The sequence below is a fragment of the Oncorhynchus gorbuscha genome, linkage group LG06 (genome assembly GCF_021184085.1).
Source record: "Oncorhynchus gorbuscha isolate QuinsamMale2020 ecotype Even-year linkage group LG06, OgorEven_v1.0, whole genome shotgun sequence".
Classification (NCBI taxonomy): domain Eukaryota; kingdom Metazoa; phylum Chordata; class Actinopteri; order Salmoniformes; family Salmonidae; genus Oncorhynchus; species Oncorhynchus gorbuscha.
Genome location: NC_060178.1, coordinates 61,369,564 through 61,396,920, shown reverse-complemented (window position 1 = coordinate 61,396,920; position 27,357 = coordinate 61,369,564). Strand labels below are relative to the sequence as shown.

At 44.0% G+C, this 27,357-nt stretch overlaps 1 protein-coding gene across 1 annotated transcript; it reads left to right on the top strand.

Moving 5' to 3' along the window:
- Positions 1-23,360: 23,360 nt before the first annotated feature.
- Positions 23,361-26,820, top strand: LOC124037202 (oocyte zinc finger protein XlCOF6-like). Its single transcript, XM_046351871.1, has 4 exons — positions 23,361-23,641; positions 23,866-24,123; positions 24,293-24,389; positions 24,549-26,820. The coding sequence occupies exons 1-4, from the start codon at positions 23,495-23,497 to the stop codon at positions 26,339-26,341; spliced, it is 2,295 nt and encodes a 764-aa protein (XP_046207827.1). The 5' UTR covers positions 23,361-23,494; the 3' UTR covers positions 26,342-26,820.
- The last annotated feature ends 537 nt before the right edge of the window (positions 26,821-27,357 follow it).

Genomic DNA, 27,357 nt, shown 5'->3' with positions numbered 1-27,357 from the left:
TGATCATTATAAATCAGAATCATTTTAGAGTGCTCTTCTCAACCATTGATTGCCTGATAAATCCTTCCCCCTCAAACCTATGTGAACTTTCCTCCACATCTAAATGTGATGAGTTTGCAACATATTTCAGAGATAAGATAACCAACATTAGGCTGGGTATCAGTCAAGCAAGACCTGATGAGAAGTTTGATGATATGTGCCACAGCCCAGGGGTTCATAAACCTGATTCTTCTAATGGTTTTTAAATCAATCCACGATTGTGCACCCCTATACATATCAGATATGCTTTTAAGTTATGTACCCAGTAGGTACCTCAGGTTCTCTGGCACTGGCTTTTTAACAATCCAAAAGCCTAGGACCAAGAGGCATGGAGAGGCAGCCTTTAGTTATTACGCCCCCAGCCTCTGGAATAGCCTGCCAGAGAACCTGAGGGTGGGCTGAAACTGTGGATATATTTAAAAGAGATCTTAAAACACAACTTTTTAGCTTTGCTTTTCCTTAGGGTGGTTTTTAGTTGTTCCGTTCTTTAGTTTTTTATCTTATGTTTGTTGTGTTTGAAATATTTCAGCTTTTATTTTCATTGTTTTTCAATATTTTTTTCCTGTGAAGTACATTCTGTTGCATTCCATGTCTGAAATGTTCTTTATAAATACTGTAATGCTTGATTTAATCAGATTTTGTATTTCTTTTGTCTAAACGCAGCCAAGGAGCACCAGAATATCCACACTTATTTTCCACCATAATTTGCAAATAAATTCATTAAAAATCCTACAATGTGATTTTCTGGATATATTTTTTTCTCATTGTGTCTGACATAGTTGAAGTGTACCTATGATGAAAATTACAGGCCTCTCTCATCTTTTTAAGTAGGAGAACTTGCACAATTGGTGGCTGACTAAATACTTGTTTGCCCCACTGTATGTATCACATGTGGAAAGAGATTCTGTCTCATTTCTTGAAGACTCATCAGGAGACACTTAAAACAGAAGATGAGGAAGCTTGAAGTGAACTCACGGGCAGGTCCACAGTTTCAGTAGAATTGATGTTGCTTTTCAGGTGAATATATGTAGGCCTACATTGTAATAGATGGGTTCTGAATATGAATATTGATATTTATATAATCAATACAATACATTAACGAAAGTAAATGTTTTTTAAATTTAATGCAGCCTCTGTATATTAACTTGGGTATAAGTGCATGTCAATAAACATTTTAATGAATTATTATTACACATACTTAAATTGAGTTTATGTATTTTCAAACAGAATATTTTATTTCAATATCCTACTTTTAGATATCTCTTATTTGACTTATTTTATTGCTCTTTTCTCACAGAAAAAAGTATCTTGTTGACATTGCTTTGCTTAGCCTATAAGCGTGATGTGATGGCTTGAGTGGGTATTGAAAACCCCAAATACTATCACCGTTGCCCTATTTGGTTTATGGTTCTTAAGATTTCTAATATCTAGTTGTTTTTCATGTCTAGATTCAGCTTTAAAACCCTGCTTCATCACATATAATTCCCACTTAATGGTTCACAAATCATATAATTGCTCTCCTGCCTTTCCTTCGTTTTCCACATCATAGTCTAATGGCCTTTAATCTGAAATTGTTTTGAGATTACAATGTTTTGAATAGCCAATAGGCCAGTAGATTTCCAAATGAAATAGTATTTTGATTTGGGTTCCCTAATAGTTCATTTATCCTGTAACATCAACAACATCTTTAATATGATACATAAACACACATTTCCAAACAATAGTTAAAGCTGCAAGCAGTGTGGCCGGGGTTCGGCTGTGCCAACACTGTGCCACCATCTGTAACGGCTTTCTTCCTGGTAAGGAGAGGACCAAAGTGCAGCGTGGTAAGTGTCCATGGTTTTTTAATAACAGAAACTCAACATGAACACACTACAAAACAATAAACGTGGCAAAACCCCAAAACATTCCTATCTGGTGCAGAGAACTCAAAGACAGGAAACAATCACCAACAATCCCAACACAAAAGAGGCTACCCAAATATGGTTCCAAATCAGAGACAATGACTAACACCTGCCTCTGATTGAGAACCATATCAGGCCAAATATAGAAATAGACAAACTAGACTGTCACGCCTTGGTCATTGTATTTTGTGTTTTTGTTATATGTTTGGGTAGGCCAGGGTGTGACATGGGTTTATATGTTGTGTTTCGTATTGGGGTTTGTATTATTTGGGATCGCGGCTGATTAGGGGTGTTGTTAGGCTTGGCTGCCTGAGGCGATTCTCAATTAGAGTCAGGTGCTTATCGTTGTCTCTGATTGGGAACCGTATTTAGGCAGCCTGAGTTTCGCTTTGTATTTCGTGGGTGATTGTACCTGTCTCTGTGTTGTAGTCACCAGATAGGCTGTAATTAGTTTCACGTTCCGTTCTGTTGTTTTTGTATTTAGTTTCAGTTATTTCATGTACCGCGTTTTTCATTCATTAAAGTCATGAGTAACCAACACGCTGAATTCCGGTCCGACTCTCTTCTTTCAACAGACGAACGCCGTTACAGAATCACCCACCACTCACGGACCGAGCGGTGTGTAAACTGGCTACGACAGCGACAGTTTCAGGAGCGAAAGGAGGATGTTATGGACAGCAGAGGCATGGAGTATACGACGTGGGAAGAAATCGACAGGTGGGCGGCCGACCCAGAGAGAGTGCAGGAGCCCGCCTGGGATTCGCTTCAGCAGTGCGAAGAGGGCTACAGGCGAATGGAGTCAAAAAGGAAAACACGGCGACGCAGAGCGAAAACCGAAAGTAACCCCCAAATATTTATTGGGGGAGAGCGCAGAGAGAGAGTGGCTGAGTCAGGAGTCAGACCTGAGCCTACTCTCCCTGTTAATTGTGAGGAGCAGCAATATAAGGACTTCTGGTCTTGGGAGATTATATTAGACGGAAAAGGACCCTGGGCTCAGCCTGGAGAATATCGCCGTCCCAAGGAAGAAATAGATGTGGCTAAAGCGGAGAGGCGCTGGTATGAGGAGGCAGCACGGCGACGCTTTTGGAAGCCTGAAAAGCAGCCCCAAAAAATTATTGGGGGGGGGCTAGAAGGGAGTATGGTTATGCCAGGTGGGAGAGCTGCGCAAACTCCCTGTGCTCACTGTTGGGCTAGAGAGACCGGGCAGGCACCGTGTTATGCTATGGAGCACACGGTGTTTCCAGTGCGGGTGCAGAGCCAGGTGCGGCACATACCAGCCCTTCCTATTGGCCAGGCTAGAGTGGGCATCGAGCCAGGTAAGCTTGGGCAGGCTCGGTGCTCAAGAGCTCCAGTGTGCCTGCACGGTCCGGTCTATCCAGAGCCACCTCCACACACCAGTCCTCCGGTAGCAGCTCCCCGCACCAGGCTTCCTGTGCGTGTCCTCGATCCAGTACCACCAGTTCCAGCACCACGCACCAGGCCTCCAGTACGCCTTGCCTGTTCAGCGCAGCCAGCGCTTTTCTCCTCTCCTGCGCTGTCGGAGTCTCCCGCCTGTTTAGCGCAGCCAGAGCTTTCCTCCTCTCCTGCGCTGCCGGAGTCTCCCGTCTGCCCAGCGCCGCCAGTGCTCCCAGTCTGCCCAGCGCCGCCAGTGCTCCCAGTCTGCCCAGCGCCGCCAGTGCTCCCAGTCTGCCCAGCGCCGCCAGTGCTCCCAGTCTGCCCAGCGCCGCTAGTCTGCCCAGCGTCGCCAGTGCTCCCAGTCTGCCCAGCGCCGCCAGTGCTCCCAGTCTGCCCAGCGCCGCCAGTGCTCCCAATCTGCCCAGCGCCGCCAGTCAGCCCAGCGCCGCCAGACAACCAGTCTCTTCCAGATCTGCCAGACAACCAGTCTCTTCCAGATCTGCCAGACAACCAGGCTCTTCCAGATATGCCAGACAACCAGTCTCTTCCAGATCTGCCAGACAACCAGTCTCTTCCAGATCTGCTTGTCAACCTGAATCTTCCAGTTCCGCCAGCCCGCCAGGATTTACCGGAGCCTACTACCTGCCTGAGCTTCATCTCAGTACTGGGATTCCTCTCAGTACTGGGCTTCCTCTCAGTACTGGGCTTCCTCTCAGTACTGGGCTTCCTCTCAGTACTGGGCTTCCTCTCAGTCCCGGGCTACCCCTCAGTCCCGGGCTGCTTCTGTCCCGGGCTGCTTCTGTCCCGGGCTGCCCCTCTGTCCCGAGCTGCCCCTCTGTCCCGAGCTGCCCCTCTGTCCCGAGCTGCCCCTCAGTCACGAGCTGCTCCTCAGTTATGTGGGGATCTGGGTGAGGACTATTAGGCCATGGTCGGCGGAGAGGGTGGATTATCCCAGGACGCGAAGGGGAGGAACAAGGACATTAATGGAGTGGGGTCCACGTCCCGAGCCGGAACCGCCACCATGGACAGACGCCCACCCGGACCCTCCCTATGCTTTTGAGGTGCGTCCGGGAGTCCACACCTTACCGTGGGGGGGTTCTGTCACGCCTTGGTCATTGTATTTTGTGTTTTTGTTATATGTTTGGGTAGGCCAGGGTGTGATTGTTTGCTGTTTTTTTAGGCTGGGTTTCTGTACAGCACATCAGCTGATGTGACATGGGTTTATATGTTGTGTTTCGTTTTAGGCTGGGTTTCTGTACAGCACTTTGAGATTTGGGGTTTGTATTATTTGGGATCGCGGCTGATTAGGGGTGTTGTTAGGCTTGGCTGCCTGAGGCGATTCTCAATTAGAGTCAGGTGCTTATCGTTGTCTCTGATTGGGAACCGTATTTAGGCAGCCTGAGTTTCGCTTTGTATTTCGTGGGTGATTGTACCTGTCTCTGTGTTGTAGTCACCAGATAGGCTGTAATTAGTTTCACGTTCCGTTCTGTTGTTTTTGTATTTAGTTTCAGTTATTTCATGTACCGCGTTTTTCATTCATTAAAGTCATGAGTAACCAACACGCTGCATTTCGGTCCGACTCTCTTCTTTCAACAGACGAACGCCGTTACATAGACACACAAGATAGAACGCCCACCCAGCTCATGTCCTGACCAAAGGATGGCATACGCTCCAAAGTGAAGTCATGTTGGTCACATTACACCTAATCTCATTCACAGACACTTCCGCCTAAATGTGTGGAAGTTTTGATGGAACTCATCAAACTTGGCCTTCATTAATTAAAGTCCAGCAATGCAATTGCATTGAACATTACACAAAGCTGTGAACAGTGTAGCTTGTTCCTGAGCTCGAGGACAAATGGTTCTTGCCTCTCTGCCTGCTGGAGGTACTGCATGTTGTTTCCAACCTTAAAAGTAACAACAAAGAAAGTTACCAGGTCTGTTAGAAAATGCCTTTGTCTCACAATCTGGATAAGTGCATTTCTGTGCTGCCCCAGAAATATTCTAAATGGGAGATGGTAAACTCCATTCAATTCGTATTATTATATTCCTCTTTTATTTACAAATCTCATGACATAACTAAAGAGATGTGACTGTATCTAGACTGATTTTTATTTTCCCTGCTAGTAGCTGGCTAAATTCAAAAGTCATCCCCTGATGTGGCTAAAGCATCGTTGTGAACACAGAAAATCCAATGTTGTTGTTTTCTATTAAAAAAGTGAGAAAAAATGGGGGGAAACAGTAAAAAAACCTGGAAAAACAGAAATGGGGAGAAATTTGGCACAAAAAATTCAGACAGATTTTTAAAGGCCCTAACAACATTTTTTTTGTTGCTGTTCATGACTGCACTTTAGTGTGTGTGTCATCCTGCAGCACAGAACTTTGAGGAAAGTTGAATTCACATCCAATATTGGCTATGCTCCCAAGAGGGAAAGAGGTTGGGCCATTCTGGAAATGTTTGAGAGTAATATAATATATACAATTCAGCAGACGCTTTTATCCGAAGTCACTTAAAGTAATGACTGAATGCATTTTTATGTTTGGGTGGTCCCAGGAATCGAACCCACTATGACAGGGTTATAAATGCTTTGTAAAGCCTCAATTTATTAAGCGGTGCTTATGCCTCCCTTTATAAACCACAGGTTTAGGTCATATTAGACATAGTGGGTTATTGCACATTGGTGGTTATGTCACACAGTTATGCCACATTTATGAACCCTTTATAACTCATGCATACGGTTATAGATGATTTGCAACACATGTATGTAGTGTTTATGAAGCCTTTATAAGCTCCACGTCCTTTAAAGCTGCTGAACCCCTAACAATACCAGAGATTGATCATAGCATGATAATGTGCTTGTCAACACATGCTGCTTGTAAGTTAATGGTGCGAATGAATCATTTCACATGCAAATATTTTACAACAATTATATGATGGTACTACTTTAGAGCATTATAGATTAACAGAGCAAATAATCTGGCCGTTTGTTGGAATTGTCTCTTAATGGAAAATAGTGTTCGTTTAAAGAACGTAATAATATCTGTTGTTGTTTTGTCAAGCAGGAACTGCCTACCAAATGTTTGTTTGACTCAGTTCATGAACATTAATATTTTATGGTGCATAATTCACTAGCATATATATATATAATTTTAATTTTATTTATTTATTTATTATTATTTTTTTTCAAATGTTTTTTTATATATACATAATTTATTAGGAGGTTATGGGCCTAAAGCTTTTTCAGTAAAGCTTGTAAACAAGGTTCTCTTGGAATTAGTGTTGTAGATATGCATAACCAGACTGTGTATCTGTTTCTGTGTACAATCCAACAAGCAGAATAAAATGTTTAATTCAACATCATTTACATTTACATATTAGTAATTCATCCAGAGCGTTCATTTTAGCTAGTTGTGTCATGTTTGTCATTTATTATCATGTCTTGTCCCTGTGCTCCCCATTCTATTCGTTTCCCTCTGCTGGTCTTATTTGGTTCTTTCCCTCCTTCTATCCCTCTCTCTCCCCCTCCCTCTCTCACTCTCTCGCTCTCTCTTCTCTCTATCGTTCCGTTCCTGCTCCCAGCTGTTCCTATTCCCCTAATCATCATTTAGTCTTCCCACACCTGTTCCCGATCCTTTCCCCTGATTAGAGTCCCTATTTATTCCTTTGTGTTCCGTTCCTGTCCCGTCGGTTCCTTGTTTAGTATTCACCATGCTGTGATTGCGTTTCGCCCTGTCCTGTCGTGTTTTTGCTGTGATTGTGTATCGCCCTGTCCTGTCGTGTTTTTGCCTTCATCAGATGCTGCGTGTGAGCAGGTGTCTCTGTCAACTACGGCCTGCGCCTACCCGAAGCGACCTGCAGTCTGTGGCCGCTTCTCCAGTTATTTCCCTCTACAGACTAGAGGATTTCTGTTATTCCCTGTTTGGACTTAAATAAACTCTGTTTCTGTTAAGTCGCTTTTGGGTCCTCTTTCACCTGCATGACAGAAGGAACCGACCAAGGAATGGACCCAGCGACTTCAGACGCTCGTTACACTGCCGTCGAGATCCAAGGAGCCATGCTCGGCAGACACGAGCAGGAATTGTCTGCTGCTCGCCATGCCGTGGAGAACCTGGCCGCTCAGGTTTCCGACCTCTCTGGACAGTTCCAGAGTCTACGTCTCGTGCCACCTGTTACTTCCTGGCCTGCCGAGCCTCCAGAACCTAGGGTTAATAACCCACCTTGCTACTCCGGGCAGCCCACTGAGTGCCGCTCCTTTCTCACGCAGTGTGAGATTGTGTTCTCTCTCCAACCCAACACATACTCTAGAGAGAGAGCTCGGGTTGCTTACGTCATTTCACTCCTTACTGGCCGGGCTCGAGAATGGGGCACAGCTATCTGGGAGGCAAGGGCTGATTGCTCTAACAAGTTCCAGAACTTTAAAGAGGAGATGATTCGGGTTTTTGACCGTTCAGTTTTTGGTAGGGAGGCTTCTAGGGCCCTGGCTTCCTTATGCCAAGGTGAACGGTCCATAACGGATTATTCTATTGAGTTTCGCACTCTTGCTGCCTCTAGTGAGTGGAACGAGCCGGCGCTGCTCGCTCGTTTTCTGGAGGGACTCCACGCAGTGGTTAAGGATGAGATTCTCTCCCGGGAGGTTCCTTCAGATGTGGACTCTTTGATTGCTCTCGCCATCCGCATAGAACGACGGGTAGATCTTCGTCACCGGGCTCGTGGAAGAGAGCTCGCATCAACGGTGTTTCCCTGCTCCGCATCGCAACCATCTCCCTCCTCTGGCTCAGAGTCTGAGCCCATGCAGCTGGGAGGGATTCGCATCTCGACTAAGGAGAGGGAACGGAGGATCACCAACCGCCTGTGCCTCTATTGCGGAGTTGCTGGACATTTTGTTAATTCATGTCCAGTAAAAGCCAGAGCTCATCTGTAAGCGGAGGGCTACAGGTGAGCGCAACTACTCAAGTCTCTCCATCAAAATCCTGTACTACTTTGTCGGTCCATCTACGCTGGACCGGTTCGGGTGCTACATGTAGTGCCTTGATAGACTCTGGGGCTGAGGGTTGTTTCATGGACGAAGCATGGGTTCGGAAACATGACATTCCTTTCAGAGAGTTAGATAAGCCTACGCCCATGTTCGCCTTAGATGGTAGTCATCTTCCCAGTATCAGATTTGAGACACTACCTTTAACCCTCACAGTATCTGGTAACCACAGTGAGACTATTTCTTTTTTGATTTTTCGTTCACCGTTTACACCTGTTGTTTTGGGTCATCCCTGGCTAGTATGTCATAATCCTTCTATTAATTGGTCTAGTAATTCTATCCTATCCTGGAACGTTTCTTGTCATGTGAAGTGTTTAATGTCTGCCATCCCTCCCGTTTCTTCTGTCCCTACTTCTCAGGAGGAACCTGGCGATTTGACAGGAGTGCCGGAGGAATATCATGATCTGCGCACGGTCTTCAGTCGGTCCCGAGCCAACTCCCTTCCTCCTCACCGGTCGTATGATTGTAGTATTGATCTCCTTCCGGGGACCACTCCTCCTCGAGGTAGACTATACTCTCTGTCGGCTCCCGAACGTAAGGCTCTCGAGGATTATTTGTCTGTGTCTCTTGACGCCGGTACCATAGTGCCTTCTTCTTCTCCGGCCGGGGCGGGGTTCTTTTTGTTAAGAAGAAGGACGGTACTCTGCGCCCCTGCGTGGATTATCGAGGGCTGAATGACATAACGGTTAAGAATCGTTATCCGCTTCCCCTTATGTCATCAGCCTTCGAGATTCTGCAGGGAGCCAGGTGCTTTACTAAGTTGGACCTTCGTAACGCTTACCATCTCGTGCGCATCAGAGAGGGGGACGAGTGGAAAACGGCGTTTAACACTCCGTTAGGGCATTTTGAGTACCGGGTTCTGCCGTTCGGTCTCGCCAATGCGCCAGCTGTTTTTCAGGCATTAGTTAATGATGTTCTGAGAGACATGCTGAACATTTTTGTTTTTGTCTATCTTGACGATATCCTGATTTTTTCTCCGTCACTCGAGATTCATGTTCAGCACGTTCGACGTGTTCTACAGCGCCTTTTAGAGAATTGTCTCTACGTAAAGGCTGAGAAGTGCTCTTTTCATGTCTCCTCCGTTACTTTTCTCGGTTCCGTTATTTCCGCTGAAGGCATTCAGATGGATTCCGCTAAGGTCCAAGCTGTCAGTGATTGGCCCGTTCCAAGGTCACGTGTCGAGTTGCAGCGCTTTTTAGGTTTCGCTAATTTCTATCGGCGTTTCATTCGTAATTTCGGTCAAGTTGCTGCCCCTCTCACAGCTCTTACTTCTGTCAAGACGTGTTTTAAGTGGTCCGGTTCCGCCCAGGGAGCTTTTGATCTTCTAAAAGAACGTTTTACGTCCGCTCCTATCCTCGTTACTCCTGACGTCACTAGACAATTCATTGTCGAGGTTGACGCTTCAGAGGTAGGCGTGGGAGCCATTCTATCCCAGCGCTTCCAGTCTGACGATAAGGTTCATCCTTGCGCTTATTTTTCTCATCGCCTGTCGCCATCTGAGCGCAACTATGATGTGGGTAACCGTGAACTGCTCGCCATCCGCTTAGCCCTAGGCGAATGGCGACAGTGGTTGGAGGGGGCGACCGTTCCTTTTGTCGTTTGGACAGACCATAAGAACCTTGAGTACATCCGTTCTGCCAAACGACTTAATGCCCGTCAAGCTCGTTGGGCGTTGTTTTTCGCTCGTTTCGAGTTTGTGATTTCTTACCGTCCGGGTAGCAAGAACACCAAGCCTGATGCCTTATCCCGTCTGTTTAGTTCTTCTGTGGCTTCTACTGATCCCGAGGGGATTCTTCCTTATGGGCGTGTTGTCGGGTTAACAGTCTGGGGAATTGAAAGACAGGTTAAGCAAGCACTCACGCACACTGCGTCGCCGCGCGCTTGTCCTAGTAACCTCCTTTTCGTTCCTGTTTCCACTCGTCTGGCTGTTCTTCAGTGGGCTCACTCTGCCAAGTTAGCTGGTCATCCCGGTGTTCGAGGCACTCTTGCGTCTATTCGCCAGCGCTTTTGGTGGCCGACTCAGGAGCGTGACACGCGCCGTTTCGTAGCTGCTTGTTCGGACTGCGCGCAGACTAAGTCGGGTAACTCTCCTCCTGCCGGTCGTCTCAGACCGCTCCCCATTCCTTCTCGACCATGGTCTCACATTGCCTTAGACTTCATTACCGGTCTGCCTTTGTCTGCGGGGAAGACTGTGATTCTGACGGTTGTCGATAGGTTCTCTAAGGCGGCACATTTCATTCCCCTCGCTAAACTTCCTTCCGCTAAGGAGACGGCACAAATCATTATTGAGAATGTATTCAGAATTCATGGCCTCCCGTTAGACGCCGTTTCAGACAGAGGCCCGCAATTCACGTCACAGTTTTGGAGGGAGTTCTGTCGTTTGATTGGTGCGTCCGTCAGTCTCTCTTCCGGGTTTCATCCCCAGTCTAACGGTCAAGCAGAGAGGGCCAATCAGACGATTGGTCGCATACTACGCAGCCTTTCTTTCAGAAACCCTGCGTCTTGGGCAGAACAGCTCCCCTGGGCAGAATACGCTCACAATTCGCTTCCTTCGTCTGCTACCGGGTTATCTCCGTTTCAGAGTAGTCTGGGTTACCAGCCTCCTCTGTTCTCATCCCAGCTTGCCGAGTCCAGCGTTCCCTCAGCTCAAGCGTTTGTCCAACGTTGTGAGCGCACCTGGAGGAGGGTGAGGTCTGCACTTTGCCGTTACAGGGCACAGACGGTGAGAGCCGCCAATAAACGCAGGATTAAGAGTCCAAGGTATTGTTGCGGCCAGAGAGTGTGGCTTTCCACTCGCAACCTTCCTCTTACGACAGCTTCTCGTAAGTTGACTCCGCGGTTCATTGGTCCGTTCCGTGTCTCCCAGGTCGTCAATCCTGTCGCTGTGCGACTGCTTCTTCCGCGACATCTTCGTCGCGTCCATCCTGTCTTCCATGTCTCCTGTGTTAAGCCCTTTCTTCGCACCCCGTTCGTCTTCCCTCCCCCCTCCCGTCCTTGTCGAGAGCGCACCTATTTACAAGGTACATAAGATCATGGACATGCGTTCTCGGGACGGGGTCACCAATACTTAGTGGATTGGGAGGGTTACGGTCCTGAGGAGAGGAGTTGGGTTCCGTCTCGGGACGTGCTGGACCGTTCACTCATCGATGATTTCCTCCGTTGCCGCCAGGATTCCTCCTCGAGTGCGCCAGGAGGCGCTCGGTGAGTGGGGGTACTGTCATGTTTGTCATTTATTATCATGTCTTGTCCCTGTGCTCCCCATTCTATTCGTTTCCCTCTGCTGGTCTTATTTGGTTCTTTCCCTCCTTCTATCCCTCTCTCTCCCCCTCCCTCTCTCACTCTCTCGCTCTCTCTTCTCTCTATCGTTCCGTTCCTGCTCCCAGCTGTTCCTATTCCCCTAATCATCATTTAGTCTTCCCACACCTGTTCCCGATCCTTTCCCTGATTAGAGTCCCTATTTATTCCTTTGTGTTCCGTTCCTGTCCCGTCGGTTCCTTGTTTAGTATTCACCATGCTGTGATTGCGTTTCGCCCTGTCCTGTCGTGTTTTTGCTGTGATTGTGTATCGCCCTGTCCTGTCGTGTTTTTTGCCTTCATCAGATGCTGCGTGTGAGCAGGTGTCTCTGTCAACTACGGCCTGCGCCTACCCGAAGCGACCTGCAGTCTGTGGCCGCTTCTCCAGTTATTTCCCCTCTACAGACTAGAGGATTTCTGTTATTCCCTGTTTGGACTTAAATAAACTCTGTTTCTGTTAAGTCGCTTTTGGGTCCTCTTTCACCTGCATGACAAGTTGAGACAACCCCGTATCTCAGTCATAGTAATAACATTTTTTCCTCAATAAAATATACCAGCAAAGTCAGTGATCGTACGAAAAAGTCAAGTGTTAGTTCACAAAAGGCAAGGGTGTTACTATAAAAAACACATTATTATTTTGTATCGTTATGTTTATCTCCACAGCCTCATCAATCTAGAATACCTCCCAATCTTAGCTAACATACAAAAACAATACTTATAATAAACTGCACAGGCTGAATACAATTGCCATCATTGCGTTAGTATTAAACTATTGATAATGCTCAGTGAACCAACCGTAGGTCACATTATGTGAGTGATTGCTTTTCTCATGTATTGAACAAACAGATTAGAAGCAGGGGGAAAAAAACACAAAGAGATTATCCAGGGTTCTCCAACCCTGTTCCTGGAGAGCCTGTAGGTTTCCGCTCCAACCCTGTTCCTGGAGAGCCTGTAGGTTTCCACTCCAACCCTGTTCCTGGAGAGCCTGTAGGTTTCCACTCCAACCCTGTTCCTGGAGAGCCTGTAGGTTTCCACTCCAACCCTGTTCCTGGAGAGCCTGTAATTTTCCACTCCAACCCTGTTCCCGGAGAGCCTGTAGGTTTCCACTCCAACCCTGTTCCTGGAGAGCCTGTAGGTTTCCACTCCAACCCTGTTCCCGGAGAGCCTGTAAGTTTCCACTCCAACCCTGTTCCCGGAGAGCCTGTAGGTTTCCACTCCAACCCTGTTCCTGGAGAGTCTGTAGGTTTCCACTCCAACCCTGTTCCCGGAGAGCCTGTAAGTTTCCACTCCAACCCTGTTCCCGGAGAGCCTGTAGGTTTCCACTCCAACCCTGTTCCTGGAGAGCCTGTAGGTTTCCACTCCAACCCTGTTCCCAGAGAGCCTGTAAGTTTCCACTCCAACCCAAGTTGTAACGAAGCTGATAAATTTTTATCAACCAGCTAATCATTCGAATCAGGTGTGTTAGATTAGGGTTGGAGGGAAGACCTAGAGACACTTCAGACAGAGGCCGTTTTAAGAAGGAGGGTTGTAAAAATGTCACCAATCAGAATTTATCCCACAAATCTATGAGACACTTTCATACCTTTCCATCCCCTCCCCCAAACTACACAACAATTATATGATGGTACTACTTTAGAGCATTATAGATTAACAGAGCAAATAATCTGGCCGTTTGTTGGAATTGTCTCTTAATGGAAAATAGTGTTCGTTTAAAGAACGTAATAATATCTGTTGTTGTTTTGTCAAGCAGGAACTGCCTACCAAATGTTTGTTTGACTCAGTTCATGAACATTAATATTTTATGGTGCATAATTCACTAGCATATATATATATATATATATAATTTTTTTTTTATTTTTATTTTTTATTATTATTATTTTTTCAAATGTTTTTTTTTATATATACATAATTTATTAGGAGGTTATGGGCCTAAAGCTTTTTCAGTGGATATTCAGTGTGTTGATTAAGAATTGATTTATGTTAAAATTACCAATTTATACTGTTCAAGCAAGGGTTGGAAATTACTGTCCTCGGCATAATAGGCCTCTATTAGGCTATTTTAGACATTATGCCCATTGACAAACCCAATATAATGTAAAGTTTCAACTCGGGATTTGAGGGGGGAAAAAAGGTCTAATTGTATCACACAGTGAAGGGTTAATTGTTGTTGAACAAAGTGTTGGAATGTGTTTGCAGGTTATATTGAAACGATTGCATTTTGTTTTCCACTAATCCAGATGATGGGATTGAGATGTCATTAAATGAGAATATAATTTCACCCTTCTTTATGGTCCTCTAGGAGGCAGCACTTTTCCTGAATATGAGAATACATGTAATAACAGAGTAGCAGCCCATTTAGAGTTTTAATTGAAGTGTTTAACTTATTTAATTAAGGGCCTACACGAGATGACGCTGATGAACAATTCAAATTAAAATGTATTACCACACATTAGGCTATAGAAAAGGAAATCAATAGGTTAATCATTAAATATTTAACACAAACATCGTTTTATTAATCTAAGTTTTGATATGTCTTCTAAATATCACAATCTACTTTATAGGACATGTAAATTATTAAAAGTGAAATGGAATGTTGCCCCAGCTGAGTCAGAAATTGCACCCCAAAACTTATTTGCAGAATTTCACTGTTGCAGCAAAAATATAAAAATGAAAATAATGTAAAATACAGTTGGCTGCTTGTCATAGGCTAAGATACCTGTAACTAACTTTCCTCTGTACGTTACATCGTAGGATATTTTTGTTCAGTATATACAGTGCATTCGGAAAATATTCAGACTTCCTGACTTTTTCCACATTTTGTTACGTTACAGCCTTATTCTAAAATGCATTAAATAAATAAATAAATCTCATCAAGCTACCACCAATACCCCATAATGACAAAACAAAAACAAAATGTATTCAAAATAAAAAACAGAAATACCTTATTTACATAATTATTCAGATCCTTTGCTATGAGACTTGAAATTGAGCTCAGGTGCATCCTGTTTCCAATGATCACCCTTGAGATGTTTCTACAACTTGTAGTAGCAAAGCAAAAGCAAAAACAAGTTTTTAGAAATGTTTGCACATATATATAAAAACAACTGAAATATCACATTTACATAAGTATTCAGACCCTTTACTTAGTACTTTGTTGAAGCACCTTTGGCAGCAATTACAGCCGCAAGTCTTCTTGGGAATGATGCTACAAGCTTGACACACATGTATTTGTGGAGTGTCTCTCATTCCTCTCTGCAGATCCTCTCAAACTCTGTCAGGTTGGATGGGGAGTGTCGCTGCACAGCTATTTTCAGGTCTCTCCAGAGATGTTTGATTGTGTTCAAGTCCGGGCTCTGGCTGGGCCACTCAAGAAACATTGAGAATTGTACCGAAGCCACTTCTGCCTTGTCTTGGCTGTGTGCTTAGGGTTGTTATCCTGTTGGAAGGGGAACCCTCACACCAGTCTGAGGCCCTGAGCACTCTGGAGCAGGTTTTCATCAATGATCTCTTAGTACTTTACTCCATTCGTCTTTCCCTCGATCCTGACTAGTCTCCCAGTCCCTGCAGCAGAAAAACATCCCCACAGCATGATGCTACCACCACCATGCTTCACCCTAGGCATGGTGCCTGGTTTCCTCCAGACCTGACGCTTGGCATTCAGGCCACTGTATTCTTGGGGACCTTTAATGCTGCAGAAATGTTTTGGTACCCTTCCCCAGATCTGTGCCTCGACACAATCCTGTCTTGGAGCTCTACAGACAATCCCTTCAATCTCATGGCTTAGTTTTTGCACTGACATGCACTGTCAACTGGGGGACCTCATATAGAAAGGTGTGTGCCTTTCCAAATCATGTCCAATCAACAGGTGGACTCCAATTTGTAGAAACATCTCAAGTATGATCAATGGAAACAGGATACACCTGAGCTCTATTTCAAGTATTTTTATTTCATTTTCTATAAATTTGCAAACATTTCTAAAAACCTGTTTTCACTTTGTCATTATGAGGTACTGTATGTAGATTGATGAGGGGGAAAAATAATTATTATTCAATTTTAGAATAAGTCTGTAATGTAACAAAATGTGGAACATTTCAGTGCACCTGAAGATGATTAATTGAGAATCTCCAATGTTCATTTGTAAATATCTCACACATGCCAGTGAATGGCAGTGCCTCAAAGAAGCCACAAAGTCACTAATATAAATCTTCCTATATGGCTTGCAAGGAGTGGGGATTCAAAGTAGTACTCAAAGACCTTATAACAAAACACTTTCATACTGTGTTGTACCCCAAAATCCACCCATTCGTTTTCGACACGTCAGATAGTGTTTGACGGAATCAATACAGTACTCATGCTTTTAATAACGTACACATGCAACAACAGTTGAGGTAACTGCTGCTCCAAGTAATAACTTTAGTCTGACCTTGATACGATTGTTCTAAAAGGAGCTACTTGAGACTACCTGCCGCTTAGCCAACACCCTGAAGAGGCATGTGGTCAACAAGGGTGACCGGTTGGCCATCTATATGCCAGTGTAGCCCATCGCCGTGGCTGCCATGCTTACGTGTGCTCGTATTGGTGCTGTAGACGCGGTAGTGTTAGCTATGTTCAGCTCAGAGGCCCTGGCTGGGAGGATTCAAGATGGTGAGTGATACTGGGCCTGGACTCATGTTTGACGGAGATGAACTCTTAATTTAGGCTTTTACAAATGTTAGGGGTCAAGTCACACTAGCCAAGGTTGCCAACACTGTTCAACCATAATGGTTGGGGCAGGCTGTCATTCTAGCTAGAAACCTTGGGCATGTCACGAGATCTCATGGTCCAGTTGGTAACCCGAGAATGCATTTCAAGGACGTTTGTGTTTTGTATACAGTTGCTGCCTCCATAAGCCCAAACATAACATTTGAATGGTTGACTGAGCACAAGGGCAATAAAGGGCATTTCAATTGTGCATGCCTGCAGCTATTCAACATTTTGAGATTTTAGAGACTGTAATCATAGAAATCGGGATCCAATATATAAGCTTTGTGCCTTTAAATAAAGCTTCATCATGTTGAGAGTTTACAGTCATTTCAGATGTTCTGTTCAAAGGCACAGGATAAATGACTGATGTTTAAACAGTCTTCGAGGTTCTCAGCACTTCCAGGTGAGTCATTGTGCATAGAACATGTTCATTGGCCGTTGTAGCTGGGATACGCCAGTCATTGTGAGTCTCTTCCCCTTTTTTTCCAAAATTAACTCCAGTGGGAAACGGTCCTGTTGAACTCAAATGCTTCAAACAAGGGTTTGTTCAATTTCAAGCTGAATTTTGCGGTCAGACAGAAACCAGGCCAATTACGAAGGCCTGCAGATTAGGAAACGGACTGAAGGATTGGACAGACACCTAGGAGCAACATGTCACGTCAAACATTTATAACATGTACAGTATATACCTCAAACAGAACCAATAGATAACAGCAATTCGGCCAATTGTTATCAGCTTCTTGCATTTTCTCAAAGTGCTTCATATTCTCAATTGGACTGTATAGGGATGTCAGCACGGTCTCAGATCTCTGACCGTGTCCCCCATCTGCAGCCCAGTGTAAAGCTGTGATCATGTGCAACCGAGGTGTGAGGGGAGATGCAGCAGTGAAGAACTGCCCCTCTGTCCAACATATGTTTGTGGCCCAGAGGACCACTAACCCAACTTCCATGGGCAAATTAGACATCCCATTGGAGGAGGTAATACTTGTTTCTCACACTTTTTCTTGTGCCAGGTGGAGGTAATGCTGAGTCTCAGTAGGACAAGCCAGTAGCAGTCCTGTAAAGGGATCCGTTTGCATTGTAGTTTAACTCCACTCACAGACGTAATTAGCTAGGTTATTTTGATCGAATGGCTATCGAAATTGTGTTTTACTGGAATGAAGAAGCCCAACGGTAAGCTGCCGCCAGAGACTCTCATCATATAGGTAGGCTACATGCTGATCGGGGCTTACATTTGATTTGATTTTGATTGTTCAGGTTCACCATTCGCAATAGTGTTGGTAGTTATGCTTGAAATAATCCGTGTATATGGTAATTTTTACATATACAGGGTAAAGTACATCATTTCATAACGAGGACAGCAATCACTTTTGCTACCGTCACTGCATGGTCAATGTGGGAGAAGAAGAGAAGCTCAGGCCGAGCAGTCAAAACCTCCACACGGTCTAAACCAGGGGTGTCAAACTCATTCCATGGAGGGCCTAATGTCTGCTGGTTTTTTGGGTTTGGGGGTTTTCCTTTCAATTAAGCCCTAGACAACCAGGTGTGGGGAGTTCCTTACTAATTAGTGACCTTCATTAATCAATCAAGTACAAGGGAGGAGCGAAAACCTGCAGACCCTCGGCCCTCCGTGGAATGAGTTTGACACCTGTGGACTAAACCATTTGATCATGAGATGGGGGTGAAATACAAAGTTGTGCTACAGTACATATTCCTTGGCTATGAAAGCAAACATTGTCATATAGTATGCAGTACAGGCATTTCTCCAGTGTTGAGTGACTCATTCACTGAGTTGACGACAAGTTCAGTCTTGGTTTACTACCTTGGGTTGTCAACTGAAGAGGTACTTCAGAGTTATCAGTTGATTGTTAAGGTTTGTTGTAACTATGTAGTGGTGGGACATCGGCCATTGAGCTCTGTAGCTTTGGCATAATTGGAAATGTCCTGTTCTTCTCTCTGTGCCCGTATTAAGTGGGTTATAGAGACAGGAAGGATATACTTTATTTCTGATGAGTAATAACTATGTGTATGCATGTAGTGGATGGCTTTGCCACGATGACGATCTGTCTCTGTCCCCTCAGGGCGATACTGGGAGACAGTGGAGTAACTTGGAATTAACCGGCTCTACGGTGCTGCCACTGCCATCAGGCTGCTGCTGAAGTACGGTATTAGGAGCGCTGGGTGAAAAAGTATGACAGGTTCTCCCTCAAGACCCTCGGCTCTGGTGGGCGGACCAATGTTGTCAAACCATCCAGCACAACTTATTATACTATCAACCAGGTGATTCTACCAGATAGATTAAATGACTGATGAACTGTTCTGTATGTAATTCAGTCGCATAGATGCCAATCCAAATTCAAAGTTAACGGCTTTGCGTATTATGGAAACTTGACTTGATTACAGTGATTCCTGTCAGTGTTACAATGACATTAACAAAAGATGTGTCTCTCAGTTCTTGGCTATAGCTATCAGCATCACATTTACAGACCAAAATGAGAATGAATCAAAACAGTTTAAAAAAAAATCATATCTTTATTATTAGTATCTTATAGCTGAAAAGCCCACCAGTAAAAAGACAGCCAGGATAATACAGCATTTATATGCCTAGAGTACATTTCACAATTTCTTGAACTATCACAGAGTGTAACTGCTCTGAACAGATCTTTCTTCATGCAGTGGGGGAGCCTATCAATCACGAGGCATGGCAATGATTCTACAACGTGGGGTCAAATGGAAGATGCCCTTTAGTGGATACATGGTGACAGGCAGGTAACCTCAGGGCTGCTGACTGTCTCGGCCCAGGTTGCCTGGTGTGGTAAAGGCTTCAGCTTTGATGGTCTTAGCTGAATGGCCGAATGATCAGTCTTTTTAAAGAGGCGTCGTAATTTGTAAAGTCTCTAAAGATTTTTATTGCACCACCATGATGGAACAAGCATCATAATACAGTACATAACATGGCGCCAGGGGCTTATCAAATGCTTCTAAAAAATCAGGTCAAGTTAGGTTTGTAAGAAGGAGGAGACAATCATACTATAAGCAAGCTTATTTTCTGAATCAAATAAATGCTAACGTAAGTGCCGTTGTGTTGCATGCTGCTGGAGGAGAAAGCTCTGCGTCTAAGGCACATCTTGATTTGCTCTGGTAGTTTCTGTGCTGATCTAGCCAGTAAGTCTGTCTGATACTGTTTATCAGTGGTTTAACACTAATTTCCGATTAGCACAAGGAACATCTGCATGCTCCACTGAAAATGAATTAAAATAACCCCCCCCCATCACCCACAACAGACTTACCCCCTTCTCCCTGACTCCCCACACCCCCCAGCGGGTGAGTGGGGAGGGCCATGACCTAATTCCTCGAAAATCACTTTCTGGGGTTTTCTCCATGAGCATATGTGCGAAGTCTTTCGAGGGGGACTGGAGAGTAGGGTTCTTCCAAAGGCTTAATAAGAAGATGAAGTGCAATTTTCTTGTCCAGTACTACAATTCCTTTTTTTATTAATGTGATTATCACATATTACTAATTTGCCATAGCCACAAGGGTTCCTTTCAATACACCCCACACCACTCTTCCCCGTCAGGAAAACATAGACAATCTGTAGTGCAGCCAGACTTTGATCAAATACAGTACATGTCAACTACTCTCCAATAAGTCAGCATCACATCCCTTTAACCCTGCTTATTGCACTTTTCCAAGCATCTCCTGTCTTTCTCCCTGTCCCCACAGACGGTATGTGTGTGTATTGCCCCTCGGCCAGCTGAGGGGCCATAGCCATGAGGCCCTTCTTCGGCATTCGGCCTTCAGCCTGTTTTCATGGAGGAGAAGGTGATCTGTTCCTTGCTTCTTTTTTAAACATTAATTGTGGAGTCTCTAGTTAGTCCCAGTCTTTTCATCTTCAGAACAGAGACTTTAGAACGGAGATAGATGGCTTTATGTCCACCAATCCCTCAGGCTTGACCCGATGTGACCCTGTGGTAGATGGGTCACACCCGCCTTACTTCCTTTCGCAATTAAAACTAGACAGCATATGCTTCCTTTACTTATTTAACATATCTACAGGGCTTTGTTGGAGTGGAAATGTGACCTCCCCACTATACATCTCCTCCACTTATTTTACTAGTCATTTCAGTAAATAGTACATCTACATGGAAGTTTCTGTATAATCACCATGCACTGAATTTGTCTTAAAATCACATTTTATTGGTCACATACACATGGTTAGCAGATGTTATTGCTAGTGTAGCAAAATGCTTATGCTTCTATATCCGACAGTGCAACAGTATCTAACAGGTAATATCTATCAATTCCACAACAAAACCTAATACATACAATCTAGTAAAGGAGTGGGATAAGAATATATAAATATAAAATAAATGGATTATCAGTGACAGGCGGCTAAGATGCAATAGATAGTATAGAATAGATAGTGAAGGACACAGTATACAGTATATACATATGAGATAAGTAATGCAACATAAAGTGGCATTATTAAAGTGACTAGTGTTCCATTTATTAAAGTGGCCAATGATATAAAGTCTGTAGGTAGGCAGCTGCCTCTCTGTGCTAGTGATGGCTGTTTAACAATCTGATGGCCTTGAGATAGAAGCTGTTTTTCAATCCCTCTGTCCCAGCTTTGATGCACCTGTACTGACCTCGCCTTATGGATGGAAGAGGGGTGAACAGGCAAGTGGGAGGTTATTGTCCTTGATTATCTTTTTTGCCTTCCTGTGACATCGGGTGTTGTAGGTGTCCTGGAGGGCAGGTAGTTAGCCCCCGGTGATGCATTGTGCAGACCGCACCACACTATGGAGAGCCCTGCGGTTGTGGGCGGTACAGTTGCCGTACCAGGCGGTGATACAGCCCGACAGGATGCTCTCGATTGTGCACCTGTAAAAGTTAGTGATGTCTGATTTGCTTATTAGAAAGAATGACATGATTTACAGCATTTACTTTTACCTTTCATACTTAAGTATATTTAAAACCAAATACTTTTAGACTTGTACTTAAGTAGTATTTTACCGGGTGACTCACTTTTACTTGAGTCATTTTATAATAAGGTATCTTTACTTTTACTCAAGTATGACAATTGGGTACTTTTTCCATCACTAATAAAATCCATTTCATAATTATGTTAAAGAGTCACTGTAATGTTGTTTCCTGCATGATTGTCTTCTGTCTTTTAGGATTAACACCCAGCAGTTCCAGGGGCAATTCCCATGATATCAAAGGAGAGGGTAAGAATACAAATACACACATACAAATGCAAAACCTCTCTATCATCCCACATTAACACACACAAAATATATTTTTTACATTATATAATGCTAATCAGGTATTTCTGAAGCTTTGAAATGGCTTCTAAACCGTTGAATCACGGTACAATGCAACCATGAAATGGAGAGCTTCTTAGCTTTGAGTCAACTGACCAGGATGCATCACTCCTTGGCCATGATAGAGATTCTTAGACTCTAGAGACTCCCCCTGGTTTATCTTTCTCTTCCAGTCCTGTTTGCTATCATGAACGTTACAGACTGTTCACCGTGTCCTTATAGTCACTGTTTTCCTTCAGTGGTACAATAGGCACTATTTCTCAGCTGTGTCAATACTGGTGTAATCTACTCTAAACTATAGGGGCAAAACCAACAATATCTTAGTATGGTGTGTCACTGAGGTTAATGATCAACCCTGAGAAAGCCCATAGCAGTTTCCTCTTGGTAAACTCTTGACACTCAGCACCACTGTGTGGCTATAAAGGGGAATAACAAGGAATATCTGGCAGACTGAACATGAATTTAAAGGGCAATTCCACCACTTTTCATTATATTCATATTCATTATCTTTAGCACCAAACCAGTGTCTACATGTGTGGTTAAATAGATAATAAGGTCCTAAAAAATTATTCTCTGTGACATCACAGGGTATGATTAAAAGTTGTTTTTTTACAGTGATTTTCAAAACCTGCAACAAGTTTCTAGTCAGAGGGAAGGCATGTGCTTTGCTTCCCACGTCACTGAATCTTGTGTTTGAAAATCACGTTTTTTGATGATGTCATCAGCTAGAACTTTTTAGTTTCATATTTCTTTCTACAAAATATAGAAATGCACAATTTTCATATATGTACACTACATGACCAAAAGAATGTGGACACCGGCTCCTCGAACATCTCCTTCCAAAATCATGGAGTTCGTACCCCTTTGATGCTATAACAGCCTCCACTCTTGTTGGAAGGCTTTCCACTAGATGTTGGAACATCGCTGTGGGGACTTCCATTCAGCAACAAGAGCGTTAGTGAGGTCGGGCACTGATGTTGGGCAATTAGGCCTGGTTAGCATTCGGCGTTCCAATTCCTTCTATACCTTTCGATTTTTGTATCAAATCAAATCAAATCAAATCAAATTTATTTATATAGCCCTTCGTACATCAGCTGATATCTCAAAGTGCTGTACAGAAACCCAGCCTAAAATGGACCTCGCTTTGTGCATGGTAAACTAATGTAATTTGGACATTTTGCACGGAAAATATTTATAGGACCACCATTTATAGCATTTATAGCATTTATAGCAATGGTTTTCAACTTTACTGCAGGGTTGGAATGTATTTCACAGAAAACTGAGGTTGTGGTGGCAGCTGCAGAGAAGTATTTAGGTATGCAAGACTTGACATCAGAAGAGTTACAGGGTGTGTTAAGTGGTGATGTCCCATCTATTTCAGGTTGGCATGAGGTAGGATTAAATATATTTGAATAGTGGAGTAGGATGGTGTTTTATTGATTTTAGTGTTAGATGGTAGGGTATTTTTATATATATATATATATATATAGTTTTTTTGATTTTTTGTTTTTTTTACCAAAGTATAAGGAAGTTGTACTCCAGTCTAGTAGGTGGCAGTAATGCAACACGTTGGAATTCAACTTCCGTTAACACCATCAAAGAAGAAGAAGACCCGGAAGTACTTTTCTATTGTTGTTGACGAGATGCTGGTGTCATCTTGTTGAATTAAATAGTTAGCCAGTGAACTACAATGTGACAGCATCTACTGCGTAATCATAACGTTATATTTGTCTAAATGTAGGCTTTTAAATATCAGGGAAAATGTCACGTTTAAAGGATCAACTGGCCACCGTCATGAGGCTTTTAGTAAATGCAGCCGTGGTGGAAATAAGTAAATTGTTGGACGAGTGCACGAGTCAAAACGTTTACACCGAGTCACAGAGGCAGTGCACTGGCCCTGGGACTGAGGTAAGTGGGTCACAAGCAGAGTTTACATTTGCCTAGCTAACCAGCCTGCATTGTGTTGGCACGGGTGTGTGTTACATGGGATAAATTGTATGGGTAGCTAACCTTAATTGTTTGTTTGACATTATTATGTCATGTCTTGGGTCAGAAAATTGTCATTGAGACTAGCTAGCTCAGAAGTTAAGAAAAGAGTCAGTGTCATATCTTTGTGTCTTCTCCATATACAGCTGTCTGCCACCATGAAGAGATTGTGCAAAGAGGCCATGCAAAAAATCATTAGTCTCATAGATGAGGATACAGCTTCTCTGCGTCTGCAAGTGTCTGTGTGTCAGAGAGATAATCAGGTTCTGAAGGAGAATCTCCAGGTGATGGATGGGGACCTGAGGTCGACTGGAGGGCTTGGAGAGGTGGATGCAGAGGACAGGAAGACCCAAGGAAAAGACCTGACTAAATTTGTGCGCTTGTCTGAAGTCAACAGTGGCACGGTAGGCTCCCATATATCCATATCACTGGTCACCAATATCTTGAATATGAATAGGATGCAAATGAGTTGCGTTTCAAGGAATGTAGCTAGCCTATGTTAGAGGTCAGAGGTCAGAGAGAGAGTGTGTTTGGGGAAGGATACTTTCCACTGATTTATTATTTCACGTCTAGTCTTCAGAGGCGGAGGAGGAATGTGCTGAATGGATCACGTTGAAGGAGGGTACCCTGCAACAGGACACCCAGACAGGACACACACATGAGCACACAGGTAAGCAGTTATTAAGTCACCTTTCAATACGTTCAGAATAGTCTGAATGTAGACAGCTGACTGCAATACATCTTATATTCACAACTTAGAAAGTTTAAATGAAATGCTGAAACTGCAGCACAACAGCAGTGATATTAATATGGAATGTCTACTGCCCAGATGGAGAATCCAGGACAGAGGATGGGGAGGATGCTACTATTGAACACAACTTAGGGGAGGAGATTACTACACCACTCTCACCAGCAAAGGCCCAAGATGACCAAGACTTAGAGCCTGCTGTGCCCACAGACATATCCAATGATGCTAAGATGGCGCCTCCCACAGTACGTCAAATGAGACTGCGTGCAGTGAGACAGGGCCAGAAATCTGTCAAAGGAGACAAATGTTTAAGCTGTGCACAGTGTGGGAAGGCTTTTAGTAAACTAAGTAACCTGAAAGCCCACCAGGTTGTCCACACAGGTGAGAGGCCATTTAAGTGTACGCATTGTGGGAAGGGCTTTACAGCAAAGTGCAGTCTCAAAGTACACCACGTTATAGTCCACAAAAGGGAGAAGCGATTCAAGTGCACATACTGCGGGAAGATATTTGGCACCCAGAGCCAGCTTAAAGAACACCAGGTGGTTTTCAAAGGAGAGAAAGAGAAAGTATTAAGATGTACTTTGTGTGCTAAGGCTTTCCCTGCCAAATGTAGCCTGAAAGCTCACAGAATAGCTGTACACAGAGGAGAGAAGAGATTCAAGTGCTCTCAGTGCGGGAAGGTTTTTGCCAGGCAGAGAGATATGATAGTACACCAGGGTGTACACACAGGAGAAAGACCATTTAAGTGTACAGCGTGTGGGAAGTCTTTTACAGCTAGACGAAGTTTAAATGTACACGTGCTGACTGTACACAAAGGAGAGCGACCTTTCAGCTGTGACATATGTGGCAATAGATTCAGCCAGAGAAGTGGCCTCAAGGCTCACCGAAGGACCCACACCGGAGAGAAGCCCTACATGTGTGACCAATGCGGAAAAGGCTTCAGCCTGAAAAGTGCCCTTAATACCCACCACGTAGTTCACACTGGTGAGAAAGCATTTAGCTGTGAGATCTGTGGCAAATGTTTTAGTTTAGCGCCTAACCTCCGCAGACACCAGCAGACTCACTCTGGTGTTAAAGCGTTCACCTGTGACATATGCCAGAAGAGTTTCACTCAAGCTAGTCATCTCAAAGTCCACCAGCGCATTCACACAGGTGAGAAAACGTTTGTATGTGACGTATGTGGAAAGAGCTTCAACCAAAAGAGTTCGCTGATGATCCACCAGAAGATACACAGTGGGGACAAACCCTATGACTGCTTAGAGTGTGGAAAATGCTACCGGTCTGCAAACTATCTGAAAAGGCACCAGGTGACACACACAGAGAAAAAAACTCACTCTTGTGAAGAATGCGGAAAGAATTTCCACACCGCTACCAATCTCAAAACTCATCGTCGGGTCCACACAGGCAAGAAGACGTTTACCTGTGATATATGTGAACAAGGGTACAGTTCCCTGAGTTACTATAATGCTCACCGGCTCATTCACACTGAGGGGAAACCATTCAGCTGCACCATGTGTGAGAAGCAGTTCGCCAAACAGCGTTTCCTCAATCTTCACCTACGCACTCACACTGGAGAGAGGCCACATACCTGTGACCTGTGTGGGAAGAGCTTCAGTTTTGCACAGAACCTTGTTCGCCACAAACGCGTGCACACTGGGGAGAAACCGTTTCTCTGCCTTTTGTGTGGGAAGACTTTCAGCCAAGCAAACAATCTCAAGGCTCACCGGCAAGTGCACACTGGGGAAAAACCATACAACTGCTCCAAATGCAGGAAGAGCTTCTCCTGTATGAGAAATCTGAAGGAACACAAGTGTATTGAAGTTCAAGAACAAATAGTGGAAGTGACTGTTGGGAGACTCTCACAAGTACTGTAATAATGTATGAATAATGGCACAATACCAACACACCTGACTAACTGGAGCTGCTTAGCAAAAAATGCTATGAATGTTGCAAATCTATGTAGCAATTATAATTCTAGAATATCTAGCTATTACACAAGCTGCATAAATGACAATGCAAGCCTTCTACTGTACGTCCATGGTCCTTCCATGGATTCCCCCTGATGTTATATTAGGATGGGTTGAAATTTGCATCACTGTTGCTATCATCATGTCTCTCAGGTAACCTGGGCCTAGTCTAATGATAAGTACTACTATGTTATTATATGTATGTAATATGAATTTAGCATTTCCATATTTCAACCCACATGCACCAGTAATGTTGCAGCATGAGTATTTTACAGTATGTTGCAATACATTTGCTCATTTTATACAACTCAGGTAACAAGAGGTGTTTGACTTGTGTTTTGTCCCTGTAAATCTGAATTAAATAAATCTACTTAGAATCAAATTATATATATATGTGTATGTATATATGTGTGTGTTTATTCGTTACCCATGTCGCTGTTCAGTTGAACCAAAGAAAAGGTGTCCTTTAATGTAGGCTTAACTAATGTTGTGAGTTTAAAGATTTTCAGTAAAAAATATTCAGAACGTTGAGTTTTTCAATTTAAATGATTATACAAAATTCTTGCAACCAATAGAATGTTTTTATATATATATATATATATATATATGTCAAGTGCCTTTTACTGAGCAGTGGCTTCCGTCTGGCCACTCTAGCATAAGGCCTGATTGGTGGAGTGCTGCAGAGATGGTTGTCCTTCTGGAAGGTTCTCCCATCTCCACAGAGGAAGTCCAGAGCTCTGAGTGATCATCGGGTTCTTCATCACGTCCCTAACGAAGGCCCTTCTCCCCTGATTGTTCAGTTTGGCCGGGCGGCCAGGTCTAGGAAGAGTCTTCGGTGGTTCCAAACTTCTTCCATTTCAGAATGATGGAGGCCACTGTGTTCTTAGGGACTTTCAATGCTACAGGATGCACCTGAGCTCACT

What these genes read in the sequence shown, in the direction of transcription:
- LOC124037202 (XM_046351871.1), top strand. Translation starts at nt 23,495, where the DNA reads ATGTCACGTTTAAAGGATCAACTGGCCACCGTCATGAGGCTTTTAGTA. An exon ending in GCACTGGCCCTGGGACTGAG is followed by an intron (nt 23,642 to 23,865) that starts GTAAGTGGGTCA and finishes CTCCATATACAG; the next exon opens with CTGTCTGCCACCATGAAGAG. An exon ending in ACACACACATGAGCACACAG is followed by an intron (nt 24,390 to 24,548) that starts GTAAGCAGTTAT and finishes TCTACTGCCCAG; the next exon opens with ATGGAGAATCCAGGACAGAG.